Consider the following 20,996-nt stretch of genomic DNA (forward strand, 5'->3'; position numbering starts at 1 on the left):
GATATTCAGTATATTTCTTAGGCACTTGTTAACAAAGACTTGTATAGATTTCATGATGTTTTCTGTTTCTCTCCAGGTCTCGCAACCATATAAAAGGACAGACTTAACATTGCTGTTGAAAATTCTGATCTTAGTAGCCGTTCGCAGTGTTCTACTTTTCCATACTGGCTTTAGAATGGAAAAAGCCTGTAATGCTTTCATCTTTCTGGCTTGTACATCTTTGTCAGTGCCTCCAGTTGTACTCATGACACTTCCAAGGTACGTAAATTTATCTACATTCTCTATCTGTTGGTTATTTACCAATATTGGATCCATCTGGTTTTGTTGGATTCTCATGGCTTTGGTTTTGGCTGTGTTGATATACAATCCTGTTCTTTTAGCAGTTTCTTCGAGATGGTTGACCTGGTGTTGGGAATCTTGAAGACGATGCGATAGTGTGCATATGTCGTCTGCAAATTCGAGGTCTTCTAGACGAGATGTTAGTGTCCATTGTATACCATGAGGGTCGTTGTAAGCTGTTGTTGCTATCCAGTCGATGACTATGAGAAAGAGAAGGGGAGAGAGAATGCATCCTTGCCTTACGCGAGTTGTTACAGGGAAAGGATCCGTCAATGTACCAGCATGTATGACCTGACAAGAGAATTCTTCATACAGTAACTTAATCATGGAAATAATCTTAGGTGGAATCCCATAGTGTCCTAGAATGTTCCACAAGACCTGATGATCTATGCTGTCAAATGCTTTCTGAAAGTCAATAAAGTTTAGATATAGGGATGACTGCCATTCGATCGTTTGCTCAATAATTATTCTGAGTGTGGCAATCTGGTCGACACATGATCGTTCTTGTCTAAATCCAGCTTGTTCATCTCTCAGCTTGCTATCAATCTCTTCTTTCATTCTTTGTAAGATTATACTGCATAGGATTTTACTAGGAATGGACAAAAGAGTTATTCCTCTCCAGTTGTTGCAAATGGATTTGTCCCCCTTTTTAGGTAGTTTTACCAAGAGTCCCTTTTGCCAGTCTTTTGGAATTTTTTCTTTTTCCCATATCTGGTTTAATAGCCCAAGAAGATATTGAATGGTAGTGTCATTCATGGACTTGAGGGCTTCTGGTGGTATGCCATCGATTCCCGCTGCTTTCCCATTCTTAAGATGTTTTAGGGCTTTTCTTACTTCATTTTCGGTAATTTTGTCAGTCTCTATATTAAGTGTTGGACCTTCTTCAAGTATTGGTGGATTTGTTGGTGGTGGTCTGTTCAATACCTCACTAAAGTGTTCTTTCCATCTGTCAAGCTGATCTTCTAGCTTTGTGAGGGTATTGTTGTTTTTATCTTTGACTGGTAAATTTTCATTTTGAGAGATCTTTCCACTGAGTTGTCTTGTGATGTTATACAATGTTTTGATGTCTCCTTTTAAGCAGGCGTTTTCAGCTTCTACTGCTAACTTTTCAGCATGGTTTCTTTTATCTCTTTTACAGCTTTTCTTCACTTCTCTGTCTTTTGCGCTGTAAAGGTCTTGCAGGTTTTTCTTTTGCTGTCTGGTTTTGGCACTCATCAACTTTTCTTTTATTTCCCTTCTTTCAGATATTGTATCCCATGTTTGATCTGACATCCATTTCTTTCTTTTCACTTGAATGAAACCAACTGTTTCTTCGCATGCTTCCAGAATGGCTGTCTTTGTCGAGTTCCAGATGTCATTAATATCATTGTTCATTTCTTCGTTGTCAAGATTTAATAAAGTACTAAATCTGTTCCTGAGTGTAATTTGGAAGTTTTCTTTCACTTTCTGATCTTTAAACTTCTCAACATTTAACTTCCTTTTTGTAGTCTCTCCTTTCTTTGTTGTTAAAAGCTTGAGTTTAATTTTTCCAATTACAAGGTGGTGATCTGATGCTGCGTCTGCTCCACGTTTTGTTCGTACATCTTGTAATGAAGATCTCCATCGACGGCATATTGTTATGTGGTCTATTTGGTTTTCAGTGTCTCCAGATGGTGAAATCCAGGTGGTTTTATGACAAGATTTATGTGGAAACCAAGTACCGCCAATTACTAGACTGTTTATAGCGCAAAAGTCAGCAAACATCTCTCCGTTCTCATTCATTTGCCCTATTCCATGTGGTCCTATCTCCCTTTCTCTACCTCCTCTGTCATCACCTACTTTGGCATTCAGATCTCCTAAGATGATAAGGATGTCTCTTTTAGGAACGGCATCAACAACTGATTGTAATAGGTTGTAGAAGTCATTTTTATCATCTTCGTCTGCGGTGTTTGTTGGTGCATACACCTGTATAAATGTTGTTTTCTGGAATCGAGTGTCAAATCTAGCTGATATCACTCTTGCAGATATTGGATTCCACTCCGAAAGCGATTTCTTGGCTTTCTTTGGAAACATGAATCCGACGCCTTTGTCATGTGTGTCGTCTTCATTTGGATTTCCTGAGAATATGACTGTATGACCTGAAGATAGTGTTGTCATTCCAGCTGTATTCCGTCTTACTTCGCTGAGTCCTAGAATTTCGATATTGTATCTATCCATTTCGTTGCATATTCGCAATTTGCAAGCTTTTGCCACTTTGATACATTGTTCTAACATTCCAAGTGCCTATGGTTGTTGGTTATTTTGGTGAGAACAACTTCATCGGCTTTCGCGTCATTTGCTGTCCTCGATGTTTGGTTTGGTCCTCTTTCTCTAGTCGTTGACGAGTCCGAGGAATGACTTTTACTGTAATCGTTTCTGTAACCATTTGTATCCACTAGTGGGGGGGTTGGCCCTCTAGCTTCAGCTTTATTTTAATGTGGTGGTCAGCAAGTCCCTCACATGCTTTTGTATCAGAGTTTTGCTCTCCTAGATAGGTTCCCTACCATGGGTGACGACTCCTTTCTAGCCGGGTTTTACCTCAGAGTTTCCTCTCCTAGACAGGTTCCCTTCCAAAGGTTTGATCCCAGTCTGACCATCGTTTTCTGTCTGGGTTGTCTCCCGTAGCCTTTGACTCAACAGTCCATCACAAGGCAGCGATCTATTTAACCCATAGGTGGGCCTGCACTCTGCACCGCTAGGGTCCTTGTTACTCCGAGGTCCCCTTCATGTTAGCCTTGAGTACTAGACCCAAGTTACCGTGTGTTACCTCGGGGAGGCAAATTGAAGGAGTCTTGGTAGTGTAGAGGCTATGTACTGGCAGAGGAAGGCTTCTGCTTACGCTGCTCCCCTTTTCGTCTACAAGTAGACTAGCCAGCGTCAGTAGCGATCTAGAGACGTTCGATCACTACTGCACTAGACGCATATCACAACCCTGTGGTTTTTAAGCCACCAACACACTCATTTGGTTTTAGTGGGAGATAAATGTATGATTTTCTAAAAGGAGTAGATCTGAATGCAGAAACGATTATCGTCATGTGAATGTGTAGCATATATAGACTGTTTGTTGGGTTGGTTTTTCTACACCGTGAATCACTTTAACATTGGTAGTGTCTGAAGTTCATGTGGACTGGTACTTAAATATCCCATCTGCAAATTGATGCAAAAAAGCCATTAATTTGACATAGAACGTTCAATCAAAGAAGAATGAAACAACTACATAACTTGATGTTGAATTCACTAATAAAACAAAAACAAAAACAGATAAATAAAAAAAACAAAAAACAGAAACTTATAATTGTCATGTCCCATGGTACACTGCCTACTATTAGGCAATAATGTGTTATTCATCATATTCGGGAGCTTATAGAACACAAGAGAAACGGTGAGTTTTTTGATCGCATAATGGTTAAAATGACCTTTCAAATCAAAATATATCCATGGCCGTGTATAATTAATACAAGTAAAAACAATACATAAAAAATTAAAAATAAAAGCAAACAAGCCAAACAAATACTAGAAAAAAAGTGATGATGTAAAAAAAAGTGTCAAATTCAATATTATCATATGCGTTTATTTCACTTCAACACATATTTAAACCTTACCGAAATAAATAAATAAAACATACCATAATTAAATACGAATAAGGGTGTGTTTGTACGCGTCATGAACAAAACCCAAAAGGGAAGTAAATAGATACTTAATGAACACTCTAGCTAAGAATCATGCAAAAAGTGATACATATGGTTTGGAAAGCCTATATATTTTTATTTTTGATATTTTATTTAAAATGCTTAGGTAAACAGAAAAGTAAATATGGCCCTTCATAGAATCTTTGTTCATAAGAGATAAACAAATTATATAGAATGCACTGTAGAATTTAAAATCAACGAAAACAACTCTGTAAATGTCACTAGTATGTTAAAGAAACTATTGAATTTTCAGTTAAAATTAAATCCTAAAAGCAGACAGGTTTGAATGAATAATTACATATTTTATCATTTAAAACTATAAAGCAACTTGATAACAAAATTAAAAATGTTTTTTGTTGGGGTGTATCACATTTTACATAATTTGCAGGATTCTTACAAAGACTGCTACTTAACAATTTGGTTAATACAATTGATAACTATTTTACCTTCAATTTGTCGGTTTTTTATCGTCTGTTTATCCGTTCTGTCATATGGTTTGCTTCATAGACTCATTCAATCCTTTTGTCCCGAATAAAACATAAATTCTTACTTGATATTTTTGTCATCTTATGAATATTTTCGAAAAATGAAATTCATTATTTGTTTGGACACTATATTCATTTATCTGTTTGTTATTGAGAAATTAATTCATTGTCTATACTCATTTAGGACGTATAATTTGTCTGTTGGAAATGTACGATTATTTTTTTTCAGATTGAACTTCTTTAACATTACACATAATAATAAAATCTTTTTTCGACTGAATATCCATATAGGTGGATGTGTTTAAACGAACATCTTTATAGTTCACATTAGTTTATAATGTATGTGTAACATATGGCTACTTTTCAGGAGGTCGATAGGACAGTGTAATCCCAAAAAAGTAGACTCAGTAAAGAAAGTTCGTTACAAGGCTAAACGGGGCCATAAAGGTAAAATGTAAAAATAACATATCACTCGAAGCCATAATGACAAGGAATGACTTCATCGCATTTCAGGATTACAATCTTTTGATTTCTGATAGAACCTTGGTTCCCTTGATTAAATGTACTTATTCCAAGGAAACATTCTTTGTACATTATTGCAATGTTACTTCACATGTTTCTAGAAAAGCATAAGACACTTTCCCTACCGGTGCACCTGGTACATGCTCTTAGTTTTTCGTGGAGTAGCTCATTTCTTTTGTTATTTGTATGTATTATTTTAGTTATTACTACTATTATTTGTTTTTTGTTGTTGTTGTGTTTGTCTGTTTGCCATGTCTGGTCTTTGTCCCTGGATAACATTTTTTTTTATTTCCGCTAGAATCTTAAATTTAGATTCCTTGATTAGTCTTCCACGTGTAGTGTAACAGTTAATGTTTTCACTCGATATAACCATGAGACATATATCACCCCTATTTTTCAATCAAGCGGCCATTAACATTCATGTCTACGTTGCAATGCTTGAATTATTTAATTGTTCACGTTCATTTCTATCGCTTGATAGTAAGATGGGATGTATGTAATATCATATTACGAATGCAGTTAAACGGTTGTCATAAAAATTGTGTTTCATCTCTGCTTCATGTTATCACGTTTAGGCTATGATTTGTTTTATCATTACGTATTTGAATAATCCTACTGCAGACTCTTCGGTATTATTTCCGTAATTTGGATTGCCGGGAGCTAAACATGTGGGCGGAACTTGTTTAAACTTCAAGCGTTTTTAGCACAAATGATCATTTTCTTTGTTATTAACTATAATTGATTTGTTGTAAAGATTTTCTCCTTTTATTATTGCTATTTCCAACATGAATCATAAATTCTGTAATGCACGGATTGATATTTGTGCTGTAACGTTTTGGTGGGAGAAGGCCCGAGACAGTTCGAATTATCAAAATGTATTACAACGGGAACATCCGATAAAACACCATTATCTAATTGAATAAAATTTATTATCATTTATAATCATTGACAGTTATCTGAAAAAAATAATAACGTTTTAATTGAAAAATGTAAATGTGTTCCAAACCTTTCTAAACCTATCGTAGAAAATTACATTGTTTGCAGCATTTGATTCGTCTAATAACATCACTTGTTTCGGCCCTAAATTGCAAGACATGATGATTGTCTGTCAACGACATTTCAAACTCTTACCATTTTGTGTTCGTTTTAGTAATTTGAGCTTCACTATGATTGTAGTCTATTTTGGTGATTGGTTGACAAGTTGTACTTTTCTAAGAAACATACTTTTTTTTACATATAATTAAAAACAACTTTAACCTACTGACATTTAATAGCTTGGATTACATGTATCAGTTGGTCGTGCGTTATTTTACTGCATTCAGAATAGAATAGAGTTATCTGTAGTCTGTAATGGTTTCCTTTGATCGTGCACTATCTCATAACAAGACATTCAAAAATATCTTTTAAAAAAGCATTGTGAGAAGGTGATTGTGGCGTAACTTGGTCATCTCTAGAGATTTGAATAAAAATGACGTCACGTTCAAACCTTATTTAGTTCGGTACAATATTAAGTTTGCAAAGAAAAAGTCAAAAATATATGTACATCAAAATAAATGAATATTTCTTACGTGGATTTTCAAGAAACAGAATGACAGTTTCTGTCGATTTTGATGCTGACAATTTCACCACAAAGAGAGAAATTCAATTCCATTTGATATTGAATCAAAACCGAAAGTAACTATGATTCTACATATATTAACTGTGGAACATTTCAGTAACTATGATTCTACATATATTAACTGTGGAACATTTCAAGATATATTAAAATAAACTTACTAAATGCAACTTGATTATAGATTTTTAAAATACATTGTTATAGTTTTGTTTCAGCTTAAGTATAGCTTCAAGTGTTAAGCTATTTTCCCTTTTTCAGAAACATTGGCCCCATAAAAAATGTGCCCACCCAGACAATGGAAGTGTATATGGGCAAATAAAATGGGAAGAAGCTAACGGTTGATACTTATAATGAGGCAATCATTGACAATTGTCATAACTTACAACATCAACATCTAACCAAATAAATTCCTTCGATGAAAGTTAGAAAACAAGTAGTATAAAATTAAAAAAAAGGGTTTTTTGTTAAATTAAAAGCCTCTTCGATTTAGATGTCGTTACTCTTCACTTCTGTACAACATGAAAAGTTCTGAAACGGTAAATCAATAACAACAAGGGCCACACAAACCTACAATAAAACCTACAAAAATATAATAACAGTCATTACATACAACATGTTCATGTATCAAAATACTTAATGAAACTATTGCAGTTCAGCGAATATGACATAATTTATATTTTCTTTTTCGTTCTCTTTTCAGATTCTGAGGAACGGGTGTATTTAACTTTTAATTGACCTTAGCTGATGGAAGTCCACTTCTGGTATGAAAGATCTGAAAGACACGCTTAACAACAGCTTAGAAAAACCTGTAAAAAGATTTGTTCTTTGTTATGTTTGTCCTGTTAAGGCTTTAGCATTGGGATATACTTCTTTGATTTCCACCGAATCTTCGTTCGCTTAATTATTCTAAAGATAATAGTCTACCTATCTATCTAATCCTCTTTGTCCCCGGTGAGACATAAGGCTGCAATTGTTTCCCACCACCTGGGTCTGTTTTTGACTATCTTCTGGGCTTCTCCCCACGTATATCCACCCTGTTTCAGCTCAGCCTCCACTGTTCTTCGCCAAGTTGTTTTTGGCCTACCAGGCTTCCGCCTTCCAGGTGGGGTCCATCTGAGGGCATCTTTAGGTAACCGTTGCTGGTCCATCCTTTCTTTGATCTCGATGTTGATGTTCTTGCAATTTGTTTTTGGAGCAGTTTGATATTTGATATTTTGTTCGGCCAAAAGATTTTGCATATCTTCCGTAGGCATCCATAGTAAAAACTCTCAATTTTCTTCCGGTCGCTTTGGATGATTCTCTAGCACTCAGGTCCATGTAGTAAAACTGATTTCACATTAATGTTGAAGAGTTTGATCTTAGTTTTCTCCAGATAGGACGCAGGATGGAAAATGCTGTCCGTGCTTTCCCTAGTTTAGCTTTGATGTTCTTTTGCGCAGCGCTGTCAGTGCTGATCAAGATTCCTAAGTAGGTATATTCTTCTACAAACTCTATTGAAGTATTTCCGATATTGATCTTTGATGAAGAGTTGGCTTTGATTTTCATTGCTTTTGTTTTCGTACAGTCCCTGAACCGATCCGCGCGAATATTGGACAGATCGATGACCGTTGGCTAATTGATCGCCGAAGGATCGATGACCGATGACCGGTGACCGATCTGATCGCAGTTTTGTTATGTAAAATGATGTAGGATCTGTGTTGAATAAAAGCAATGTAAAATAAAAGTTTAAATTAATGTTTAAATATATTACATTATATAAATATTTGTAAAATCGACAAAGAACTCAACAAAAACCGTAAAATACATTGACCGCTCTGTGGTCACGTGATGCGATCACCAGTTAAATGGGTCGGTTTGACGGATCTATGACCGACCAGAAACTGATCGGTGATCGATGATCGATCGGAATTTTTGATTCACGGATCGGTTCAGGTACTGTAGTACTGATGTTAAGGCCTGTTTGGCGGGAACATTTGTTTAGGTTGTCTGATTTATCTTGCATATTCTTAAAGTTTGTGGAGAGAATGGCTAGGTCATCAGCGAAATCGAAGTCTTCAAGGTGTGACATCAGGTCCCATTGTATCCCTCTCGGTCTGTCTGTTGTTTTCCTCATTACCCAGTCAATGGTCAGGAGAAAGAGAATAGGTGAGATGATGCAACCCTGTCTTACTCCTGACTCGACCTGGAACCAATCAGATGTGCTGTTATTTAGGATGACACTGCACACTCAGAGTGAAGATCTGGTCTACACATCCTCTGCCTCTTCGAAATCCGGCTTGTTCTTCTCGGAGTTTCTGGTCGGTGTATGGTTCTATTCTAGATAGTAGTATTTTACAGAAGACTTTACTGGGGGTTGACAATAAGGTGATACCTCCCAATTGTCACATACTTGCAGATCCCCATTCTTTGGTAATTTTACAATTAGACCTTTACTCCAATCACTGGGGATGGTGTCAGTATTTCATATTTTCCTGAATAGATTTGTAAGAACCTTAGTGGATGTTGTAATGTCTGTTTTTAGTAGTTCTGAGTGGATCTTGTCATTTCCTGGAGCTTTCCCATTCTTAAGCCATGATAAGGCCTTTCTGACTTCGACTTCACACGGTGGATCTAGGTTGATATCTAACATATTTTCTGGTAATTTAATGTTGACATTTTCTTGAGGTGCTGGGTGGTTAAGTGCCTCCTGGAAGTGTTTGACCCATCTGTCGGCTTGATCTTGTTCGCTGGTAAGTATTGTCCCCTGCTTGTTTTTAACATTGGAGAAGCCTATACTGTTGTTTTTACAGAGAGTTTTGGTGATCTTGTATACTTTTCCCATCTCCCTTTTATTTGCAGCAGCTTCAGCTTCCTCTGCTTGTTGGTCGAGGAAGTTTTCTGGTCTTGTTTGGTGCTCTTTTTCACATTTTTGTCAGCTTCTTTGTATTCTTTCTGTAGCTTTTCTACCAGCCTGATTGATTTGGCACCTAGCATCTTTCCTTTGATAGTTTTTCTCTTATCAATCTTTACCAGAGTTTCAGTTGTTTTCCACTCTTCCGAACTATTCTTTTTAAAGCCAAGAACCTTTTCTGCTGTTTCAGTGTATACTGTTTTGATATTGTCCCATTCTGTTGGTACATTTTCTGCATCAGCCGATAGCGCATCAAATCTATTCCTTAGTTCTATTTGGAATTTCCTTGCAGTATCATCTGATCTTAGCTTATGAATGTCGATTTTCTTTGTTTGTTGGCTTGCCTGATTCTTTCTTATCTTAAGTTTTAACGCTGCTGCAACAAGGTAGTGGTCAGAGTTAATGTCAGCTCCTCGATAAACTCTTACATCTTTCACGGATCTCCTCCATTTGCCGTTGATTATAACATAGTCGATCTGGTTGACTGTTCTGCCATCTGGTGGTTTCAAAGTAAGTTTATGGATATTCTTATGTGGGATGATGGTGTTACCTACAATCAAATTATTGGGTTGGAAAGTATTGACTAGTTTCTCCCTATTGTCGTTGATGGTTCCACATCTATGTCTTCCTATAGTTTTCTCACATGTGGTGTTGTCACTACCCACTTTAGCATTGAAATCGCCTATAACCAGAAGGACATCATGTTGATTGCAGCTGTTCGTACAATTCATCTTTTACTTCCTGATTCGCATCATTTGTTGGTGCGTAACACTGTAAGATTGTAAGTTTGCTGTATTTGGAATTAAATCTAGCAAGCAATAATCTGTCGCTGATTGGTTCCCATTCCATTAAGGTGTTTGCTTTCTCCTTGGTAATGAGCAAATCAACTCCATGCATGTGTCTATCTTGGTGTCCTGAGTGTAGGATGACTGTTCCATCATTAGCTCTACTCCTTCCTGATCCTGTCCAATGGGTTTCACACACACCTAGAAGATCTAGATTGTAGCGTTTCATTTCTGTAGTGGCCTGAACTGTTTTGGATGGCTCAAACAAGGTTTGAACATTCCGTGTTCCTACCTTAATGTTGGTTTTGGGTCCTAGTAGACTCTTATTTACACTGTTTGTGGTCATACTGCCATCAGCGTGGCCAGAGTTCACAGTTGGATCCGTCGAATTGAAATTTCCTGCAGTTTCTGTAACGATTTTGGTTTTTACAGTATGGAGTTGTTAGCCCCATGACAAACCTCCGCACTGGTGGACCGGGTTTTCTCTCTGGGTTATCCTTTTCACAGATGAATGCATTACCCTGCTAACGTTGTCATCTCCTCGGTTTTCTGTCTGGGTTGTTTCCTGTAGCCTTTGACTAAAAACAGTCCATCACAAGGCAGTGATACTATTTATCCATATTTGGGGAATAGGTTTGCAGGCAACAGGGCATATTTACACATCGGTGGGCCTGGAATGCCGTGCAGTTCGGAGCCTAGTCTCTTCCAAAACCTTGTGTTTTAGCCTGGGGCCGCAAGGTACCCAGTTACCATCTACATATAATGCATCTCATAGGACACCGTGCAATGGTGCAATAGTGGAGAAGAAATATACCTTAAATACGGTGTTTTGTACGAAATACAGTACAAAATCGGCACGGATAAAAATCACTCATTTTTTATTTAAACATGACCTTTAAGTCTATGGCAAGCCAAAGCCCTATTTTTGTATTAAAAAAAATTTTTGATATTAAAAGAATCATGTTTTAACATTAGAAATTCAATTTTTAATATAAAAAATAAAAGTTCGATTTTTGTTTCATATTAAAAATTGATTTTTTAAGCATTAGAAAATGAATTTTTAATATCAGAAAGTGAATTTCTTATATTAAGAAATGGTTTTTTAATATCGAAAACTCATTTTCTAATATTACCAAATTTAACGAGATTCTAATATTAAAAAAAGGATTTTTTTATAATGGAGAGTTCGCCAGTCTCATTAGTGATGTCATATAATATGCATAACATTAAGTGTCAAATTAGTTGGCAAATAAACAATTAAACAAAACTATATAACTTTCTCATTTTATATCCAATTTTGGTTCTGAAAAATGTTTCATTTAGATAAAGTAATTCATATTATGTATGTGAATTTATAACCGTTTTACTTGAAAAAAAAAAATTGTAGTGATATTTATATGTAAACGTCAATTTTTGCATAAAATTATAATTAAAATCTTATGTACATATAGTCTAATTACTGAATATTTATTTAAAAATTCCATGGATAAAAAGAATTTTATTTGCAATGTTGGAAATCAATAGAATTTTTCAATTATCTTTAAAAATGAAAAAGTTATGATCGAATTAAAGTTGATACCCTATGCCACTCAATGGATTTTTTACCAACCAAAACCAAATCACAGGTAAGTGATGACATCACGAAGAACTCTCCTATTGAAAAATGATTTTTGAATATAAGAAATTCATTTTCTGATATTTCCAATTAAATTTCTTATGTTAAAAAATCAATTTCTAACATTAAAAAATCGTTTTTTAATATTAAAAATATGGCTTTTTGTCCACTTCAGCTTGCCATAAAAATCGACTTACCAGTCTCGGTATGTACCGCCTCGATTTTGTATCCCTGTTATATCCACGTACGTACCCCAGTCTAATAAAATTAGACCTTGCGTATTTTTATTTTTGATGTACGCGAAACAAATAAAAATCGGAGGGGCTAATTTTAATTAGACTAGTACGTACCCATACCCCAAATGTGTGCCTGCACACTATGGACAGGATCAACAGGAGTTATGGGATTCATGCATTTAATTTGTGTTTGCGGCTGTCAGGAACAAGTGGAAATACGCAGCAAACTTTTTTCAAAAAATATCCCCATTTGTTGAATGGAAGTTAATTATCATATCGTTACACTCGCATTTTTTGACAATTTTAACATGCTCTTTATGGTCCCAATTGCTTTTTTGTAGTCCTAGTTGTCTTTTTTTGTCGAAATGCACGGTCCGAGTGGTCGAATTGTTTTGTTCTCTTTTTTATGAACTCAGTGGTCAAGGACCGAACATTACGTGGGACGAGATGTCTTTGGGGAGGGTCTAAAACACGTAAGGGTTGAAAACACATATATTAAAATTACTATACCTTTAATCAAAATCAAAACGGATTCTGAAAGGTATTAATAATATCTATCTACTCAAGTAAAAGTTTTTAGAAAATATTATTATTAAGGTTCCCTCCGTGTTTTAGACCTTCACTGTACTAGGATTTAACCCAACATGGCTGACGTTGTTGAGCAGACCCAGGGGCCTCAATCTTCGGGCTGCCGCCATGTTAAAAATTTCTATATGACTTTAAGATTTTAAACACAACTTTTTCAAAATGTAATTTCTAGCGATTAATAGTGAAATTGTGATATATCGATTAAGAAAGTTGTAAAATTTGGATTTATCATAAGGAGAGACACACATTCGGTAGATATAAAAGGAAATTAACCTGATAAGTGGAAAAGTCATGTTTATTATTGCCCTGGTAAAACCGAGCCTTGGTTTTATGAAAAAACTTGATTTTGCCCATTTGAACCTAATGTTTTCATAATTATGATAAGGTTTTACAATGATTTATCATCATTTATGATATTTATTTGCATTTTAGAGAAATTTTATTGATCTAACTCACATGTACAGCTCATTCTACACATGGCTAGTTTGTTGTTCATATTTTGCTAGTCCGCCATTTCTTATGTGTGTTTTTAGGAACCGCCCATTGAAATACATAATGTATGAGATGCTGCGATTGTAAACAAGATTAATTACATCAACGATATTAATTTGCGTAATATTGATGCAGTTACTAAGGTAGAAATTTAATCATGAAAGGCAGTATTAAGAAATTAACCTTCGTTTACAAAATGTACATTTATTTCAAACACATTACCAGTCAAGTTGTCTTAATTACAGTATTAAAAAGATGCTTAGAAACTACAAACCAAAAAATAACAGACAACAGTAAGTCAGAACTACATTGTATCATTTGCACTTTACATGTATGTGTATGTGTGTGTATGTGTGTTTTGTTTTGTTTTTTTTTTTTGGTGGGGGGAGGTATGCTTAAAATGAAATAAAAAAGAAACATTGAAATATTCACTTTATGAAACAAAAAAAAAAACCGGATCAATGATTGTCCTTATAAAATTGTTAAAATAATAAAGGCAGGACCTTTTTTTCACAAAATAGTAACGCAGGATAGAGTTTATTAATGTAGCTCTTCCCAAAGAGATCAAATGGTTTTTCCTCTTTTATTTTAATTTATTTCATTTAACCATTCAATTTTACAATGATTTACAGAACAAGAGGAATCGAACCTACTCATTGCTAAATATGACATGAGTCCACCAGGGAACTGTCATTAAACATATATATATTCTACTTAACAATGTATTGAATACATACTGAAGTTGCATTATAAAACACAATCAAGTGCGGTATTACAGCTGTTACCATCCTTTTCAATCAGGTCTTAACAAAATAGTACAAGTACATTGTACATGCAATTTATAATCTTATATAGATATTATAAGCTTACAATTATGAAAAGCTTTCAATTTTTATATGTATTACATGTATATTGATACTGGTTTGTTTTAATTTTCAGCATCCTAAGCAGTGTGAATTGAATTAATAGACAATGCACATGTATATGAAGCAGAAGGAAACATGACTTGCATGTAAATTATTCAAATGATTTGACCCATTTCAACAGCATATTGGACACACAATGACTTAAATTCAGTAAATGTTTACTATGGGAGAATCAACACATTATATTTTGAGCATGAGGAAGGCGCAGATTAAATATTTTATGTATTTACCTATTTCCAGGGGAAAGTATCTGTCCAAGACTGACACTTAATATAAAAATGTAAAACAATACAGTTGTAAAAGTTTTCAGTATCTGCTATAAGACATACTGTGGTAAAATGTGATACATTGTACATGTATAATAAAAGAAAATTGAAACCATTAAGTATGTTCTTGTTTCTTATATGTGGCAAAGCGCAGTGGACATTTTCTTATTCTGATATTGAGTACATTTACTATATACATTTGTGCATGCATATACAGTATGTATTAAGGTGTCTATCTCTTTTTTTTCCACTTGTGTTTACACATTAAGCCAACACAATGGACAGTCCAATTAAACCATACTTTTAAATTTAAACTTAACCATTACTGTGAACAAGGATTTATATATAACTCTGTGCTGTGAACACAAATTTTGCACAACCAACCAGTTTATTACTTACAGCAGTCTTCTACCACATGAAAACGATTAATTCTCCAGGAGGAAGCATGCAATATCAAGACTGAAAATCATCAGTCCTCTCATATATGACTAAACATATTGAAAAGGCAAAAAGTAGTATTGAGTATAAAGTTGAATAGATATTTACCATGACATCAAATTAAATGAGAGCATTTTAAACGGTGTCATTTCTTTTATTAAATTTCATATATGATAATAATACATTATGATATCAGAATCAAAACAAATCCAAACATAAAAAATCTTAAAATAATGTCCATATAAATAAGCATCTCAATTTAAATGTACATAATTAACACAAATATTATTCATATAAACAATGCGCAAAGAGACAGGCAGGTAACTCCGTCCACATTGCTTATAAGTCCGCACACAAATTCACGTAGTGCGTTGGCACTTATTTTAAGCATGTGTGTACATTACATGTCTATTTGAATAACAAAAAAGTGAGCTTTATCTTTGAATATTCAATCAGTCAGTATGCAAATTATCTATCGTAGTAAGTTATCTGAACCAATAAAAACAATCCGGAACTGTTCTTGTTCACTTAATTTTTCTCGGAAATAGATGGCAATAATTAGAGAGGTTCCGATGATGTACGCCATATTTCATTAACATCTGAGGCGACTTAGGTTCCCCTATCTATGAACTCCCCTGGCTAATTTCGTGGAGCAGGAGACCACGAAAAGGGGAAAACTAGACGACGAACTATTTCTAAGGTTTCGGAACACCCTAATAAAAGAAGAACCAGGCATTATTGCCATGCTAGACTTGTTAAAATCAGAACGCTATGCAATAGCCCCTTTGGAAATTAAATCATGTAACGCAGCAGACCCCGCCCTGGCAGGAGTTTGTTTTACAAAGGCAACTTGTGTGATGACCCTTAAGCCAAAGAAAAATGGCATTCGCAAATTTTTTTATAGAGGCCTTTAAAATGTTTTGAAAGACGCTGACATTCCTGAGAAAGAACATCAGAAAAAAACTTTTGTTCAGATTAATGAAGTTCCTTATTGATAAAGGTATTAAACTTGGTGTCACTTGTAATGAAACTCACTCAAAATGTCTTGGAATATGTTTACACAAACTCTTTGTTAACACTTTTCTGCATGCATGATGATAGACAATATTCCAAACTTGAAAATGTAATAAAAAAAATTGTGAAATTTGGTATATTTCAATCGAAAATTGTGTGTTTTCAAAATGGTATATCTGCTAAGTTAATTGTCTAATTCCTTTTCTGCTTGATCTATCAGTTAGGCGCTTGTTTATATTTTCCAATCTTGATCGATTTTTCATTGTAGTACAGTGGCAGATCCGGGGTTTTAGGTAAGGGTGTGCCCCCAAAACAAATTCTTGACAGAATCACTGGTGAGGATCACAAAGTGATCCAAATTTGCTAGGAGTGTTTTGAGGCATGCCCCCCCTCCTAAGAAAATTTTTAAATATTAAACCTCAAATCCTGTATTCTGAGGGTATCTTGAACAATTTTTAAAACTTGCAATTTTCTAAAAGGGGGTGGGGTCCCCGGGGCCCCCTGGATCGGCCACTGTAGTATGAAGAATACATTGTAACCACTTTATCGTGGAAATCATCAGGTATTATATATTACAAATTTAGGACTGTCAAGGATTTAAGTACAGCACTGCCATAAAACCAGGTAGATCTATGCTAATGTAGGGTGATTCATGCATTCCTTAATACCAGATATTTTTATGGAAAATAGTTTCTGTAAGCCCTGTAGAAACTGCATTACATGTATTAAGAAATAAAAGTGCACATGAAAGTTGCCCATTGGAGATATTAGCACTTAAATTTTGGTTATGTTCTACTACGGAAAAAAGGTACAGGAAAACTTCCTGCCAGAATTTTTACACTATATAACCAGTCAACAAATGTTTCATAATAAGTAATCTTGGATCTTGAATGATGTGCACGAGGGATAAACGATTCCTTTTATTAAAAAAGATGTATTTATTTATTTGTTTTCCATTTTTGGTTTTTGTATGCATGAATCTTAGTGGAAGAAGTTCAGATGATGAATATCTTTCAGGAGATTTCTAAGCTTTCCAAACAGTGAATTCAGAGAATTAGCCTTCTCTTGTGTCCATATTTGTGCTGAATAATTTGCTGCTTCAAGTTGTGTAAGAAAAATAAGAAAAAGTAATCAAGGGAACCAATGTTACAGCGGTAATCAAAAGAATGTAATCCAGGGACAAAGACCAGACCCTGAAAACAGACATAAACAACAAAGAACATAAAGTAACTAAATACATACATACAAAGTAACAAAAGCAAATGAGCAACTCGGACCACTAAAAACTGGGAGCATGGACCAGGTGCACGGATAGGGTTAGCGCCCTCTGTTTTTTTCTAGAAACATCCACCGAGTTGCTCATAAAAAGTCCGGGGTAGACAAACGAGGAAAGGAAACTATGAGCCGTTGAATAAACAAACACAACCACCATTTTCTCTAAAATTCTGATATGTTTCAAGGGTGTTACGATACCAATACTGAACGTGTGACCAGTAGAGTAAGTTTGTTAAATTTTGACGTTTGAGTTATTTTGATAGCTGTGTTATATTTACAATATAGAAATGTTCATTAACTTGTAAACAATTGGATTATCGCGACAGTGGTCAATTAATACTTCCTGATATGCAAATACATTTGTATGTGTTTTACAAAATCAAATCGGTCATTTATATAATCGAAAGAACAGAAATATCTTTCAGTCACCCTTGGTATTTATAATATTATACATTTTACACGTTTGTAGTTATATATAAAGTATGTAAGATATATGCTTTAATTCCAGTTTTAACATGTTTGAATGTTTTGGTTTTTTTTAACTTTATTTACTGCAAGAAAAATACTACTATTAAATGATATAAGAACACACCTGCCTGAAATTGACATTTTACAAACATGACAGTTCCATACACAGACTAATGAAATCTATGGAAGTCTCTTCTGTAGTAAAAAGATACTTGATAGGTTATTCTTAAGGAAACTTAAATGTTGTATAAAAAGCAATGTAAAAAAAAATTATCATAATCGATTCGGGTTTTCTGTAGTAGAAAACAGGAAGTTTTGCTCTACCGTAAATTGGGATTTATTGGCTTCGGTTTTCTTGGCGGTTTTCTGTGTATGTTTTGTTTTGTTTATTTTTTGCCTTGAATGGATACATATATATTGTGATATGCAGAGTTTTAGTATATACAGTAATGTGTTTTTTTTATTATTAAGTATTATTGCTTTTTAGATCACAGCAAATAAGAAACATGCAAATATTAACATTTAAGAAAAATACATACTGGTTCCAGATATTGCAAGGAAATAAAAAAGACTTGAAATTGTTCAGCAGTAAGTTATTTATTTTAGGACCATGTGCTAACATGTCAGTGTATGTTGACACTATAGATAGGGTCTTCTAAAGACAAAATAAAATGATAACATTGATGTATAAATAAAATAAACGATACAGTGTGTGTGTGTGTGTGTGTGTGTGTGTGTGTGTGTGTGTGTATCTACCTATTGTTATCTTGTTACCTTCCTAAAGGTGTTGTAATAAGGATATATAGGTCTATACAATGTGGAATATTCAGTTTACCTGTGCAAAGGCATAAATCGCAGTATATGATAACAAAGAAAATAGCAGTCATATGACTTCAAGATTTAAATCTGCACCACCATCATAAAATTGCCAAACAATATGGTATGACATGTTAATTTGAACACGATTTGTCTCTATTGCGTATTGTTGGGAATAAAAAAAACAATAATTAAAAAAACAAATAGTTTTATTAACAAAACAAAAATAAAAAAAGCGATGTCCATGAAAAAAAAACAGGCAGTATGTGGCACATAGCAAACCTGTTTTAAAAATTTCATATCATGAATGTCTCCTTTCTCAAAGTTGAATGATAGTTTTTGATTCAATAATACGATTAAACAGACATGAGTGATTCAACATACATTGAAATTAATTTCTTTAAAAAGAGAGAAACACTTTGTTTGTTTGTAATGTAAGGCTACCTTGCTAGGAAGCTTTTCGATCGTTTTCTGAGCCATCAATGTCGATTAAACAAAATCCATATGATATCAACATTATATTGGGACAAACAAATCTATGGATATATATGCTGTGACACCCATACAATAGGATTTGCCTGCTTTTAAAATGGACAGTCACTTAGGAATAACTAGAATGCCAAACAAAAATTAATAATATTAAGCACACACAATATTTTAAGTAACAAAATTTGTTAATTATGTTTTTTTATATGTGTTTCATCAGACTGTATTTTTTTGTTTGTTTATGCTTTACTTTATGATGATGTTATGTTTATACTAACGATGGATTTTCTTGTTTATAATTGAACTCAACAAGGACGACAATTATCATTATACATGTAATTGCAATTCATGCAATATTCTTTTGATTTCCGCTAGAATCTTGGCTTCCTTGATTACTCTGTTAAACCTCAATTTATTATGGCCAATGTATCATAGCATCTGGAATTAATGAATACTTGAAAGGCAATAATATACTTACCGAACTGATAGGCAAGCTCCAGGTAATATACATGATATAAAATTATTTCAAAGTTTCATCATATTTTAACAAAGAAGAAAAAAGTCAATTCATCCTTGGAAAATGAAGACGAATATCTAACCTAAATATAATAATACATTTGTAGATAATAACATATACACAGAATCACAAATTCGAACGGCAATCAAAAACAATTATCAAAAAATAACTATTGGGCAGTGAAAATTGACACAAACAACAAATAGCATGAAATAACCAAACTGAGGCGTAGAAAAAAACAAAAGAAAAAGAGCCGACCATAACCCCGCTTTGAACTGGGAGCATGGAATGGGTGAACTGGTAGGGCATACGTCCTCCGTTATTTTATTTTTTTTAAACCGCAGAGTCGCTCATAAATGACATGTATATGATATTTGAATTTAAACAAGGACGTTATTTTCACAATTAATCATTATTGTTCTTTCGATAGCTTACTTGTATCTATTGTGGTATAATACATGCTTGCCATGTTTGTTTTTCAGTTGTCACAGATATATATGACGTTATTACATATAGCAGTTTGGTAAAATGGCATCTGTTATCTAAAGGCTATTTACATTTGTAAGCAACAAAGCAAGAAAAGTGATATAAATCAAATAAAAACACGACACTCTTTTTTACCTCAAAAACTTTAAACAAAAGACAAAAACAACAAAACCCTTATACATGCTTAAGTGTTAGTCTTTGTAAGAATCAGGCAGTGGGTGAAACATGGTATAAAAAACAATCATTTTGATAATCTAATTTGACTATTTGCACCAATAAAGATATCGATATTCGATATCATGCTGTACCATTGAGTTACAATTTCATTGAAATGCACTAGAATAAACATTTCTGGGGCAGATATCTCTATAAAGAAACTCATTTTTCTAACATTCTAATAATTTTTTTAGCATAGCCAGTGATACAGAGATAAAACAATGGTCTTTTGAAATAGGGAGGGTATCCTTGAGTAATATTACATTGTCAGATCAGTGAAGTTTTGACATGCATGTTCCTGATTTTGCCTGATTCTTACAAACACTTATACTAAACAATCATACAAAAACTTTAAAACAGTTGCAACAACACTAATTGGAAATACAGGAAAAAACAAATTTTATATATCTCATAAAGCATCTAAATCTTTTCTCATAACAATGAAGGTCAAGGCGCATGCAAAATTACCAGACTTTCATAGTTCAAAGTGCAATCGCGTAATCACAATCAGCCGGACAGTCAAATCACCATGTAGTTGTATTCATACAAAACAAACACTGCAACCATAGTTGGACAATCACATCTCTACATTTTTTTTAATTAACGTCAAAATACACTGTTACCTCGGGCTCTGGAACATAGAAAGAGAATGTTTATTTAGGGCACACAAAACCGGTGCATTTTATATATTTAAGGATTGTTTTCATAACAATTAGCTAAAATGAAAACTGAATTGTTCAACGTGTCATAGTTTTCCTTTCCTCTTTCGTATACCCCGGACATGACTTTTTATGAACAACTCGGTGGGTGTTTC

At 34.2% G+C, this 20,996-nt stretch overlaps 3 protein-coding genes across 5 annotated transcripts in view; 1 reads left to right on the forward strand and 2 right to left on the reverse strand.

Moving 5' to 3' along the window:
• The window catches only part of LOC148617071 (uncharacterized), a 36,208-nt gene extending 28,779 nt beyond the window's left edge, over positions 1–7,429 (forward strand). The window contains exon 6 of one of the 2 annotated variants that reach the window (XR_015922386.1): positions 4,899–4,978. Coding sequence is in view for 1 of the 2 variants with exons in the window: in XM_088584369.1 (XP_088440495.1) it covers positions 7,369–7,403 (35 nt within the window). In the remaining variant the exon portion in view is untranslated. Of the gene's footprint in view, positions 1–4,898; positions 4,979–7,368 lie in introns of those variants that run through there. The other variant, XM_088584369.1, reaches the window with a different exon arrangement.
• A 2,008-nt stretch (positions 7,430–9,437) lies between these two features.
• On the reverse strand, positions 9,438–10,289 carry LOC148617072 (uncharacterized). Its single transcript, XM_088585107.1, has one exon. It carries the CDS (start codon positions 10,287–10,289, stop codon positions 9,438–9,440), a length of 852 nt encoding a protein of 283 aa, XP_088441233.1.
• An 8,258-nt stretch (positions 10,290–18,547) lies between these two features.
• Positions 18,548–20,996, reverse strand: part of LOC148617073 (uncharacterized) — a 31,739-nt gene continuing 29,290 nt past the window's right edge. For both annotated transcript variants that reach the window (XM_088584373.1, XM_088584372.1), the window contains one exon: positions 18,548–20,813. In XM_088584373.1, coding sequence (XP_088440499.1) covers positions 20,779–20,813 — 35 coding nt within the window. In that variant the 3' untranslated portion in view covers positions 18,548–20,778. The remainder of the gene's footprint in view (positions 20,814–20,996) is intronic.

The sequence above is a fragment of the Perna viridis genome, chromosome 5, assembly GCF_037379345.1.
Source record: "Perna viridis isolate PV_CMFRI_1.1 ecotype Kerala chromosome 5, ASM3737934v1, whole genome shotgun sequence".
NCBI classification, from domain to species: domain Eukaryota; kingdom Metazoa; phylum Mollusca; class Bivalvia; order Mytilida; family Mytilidae; genus Perna; species Perna viridis.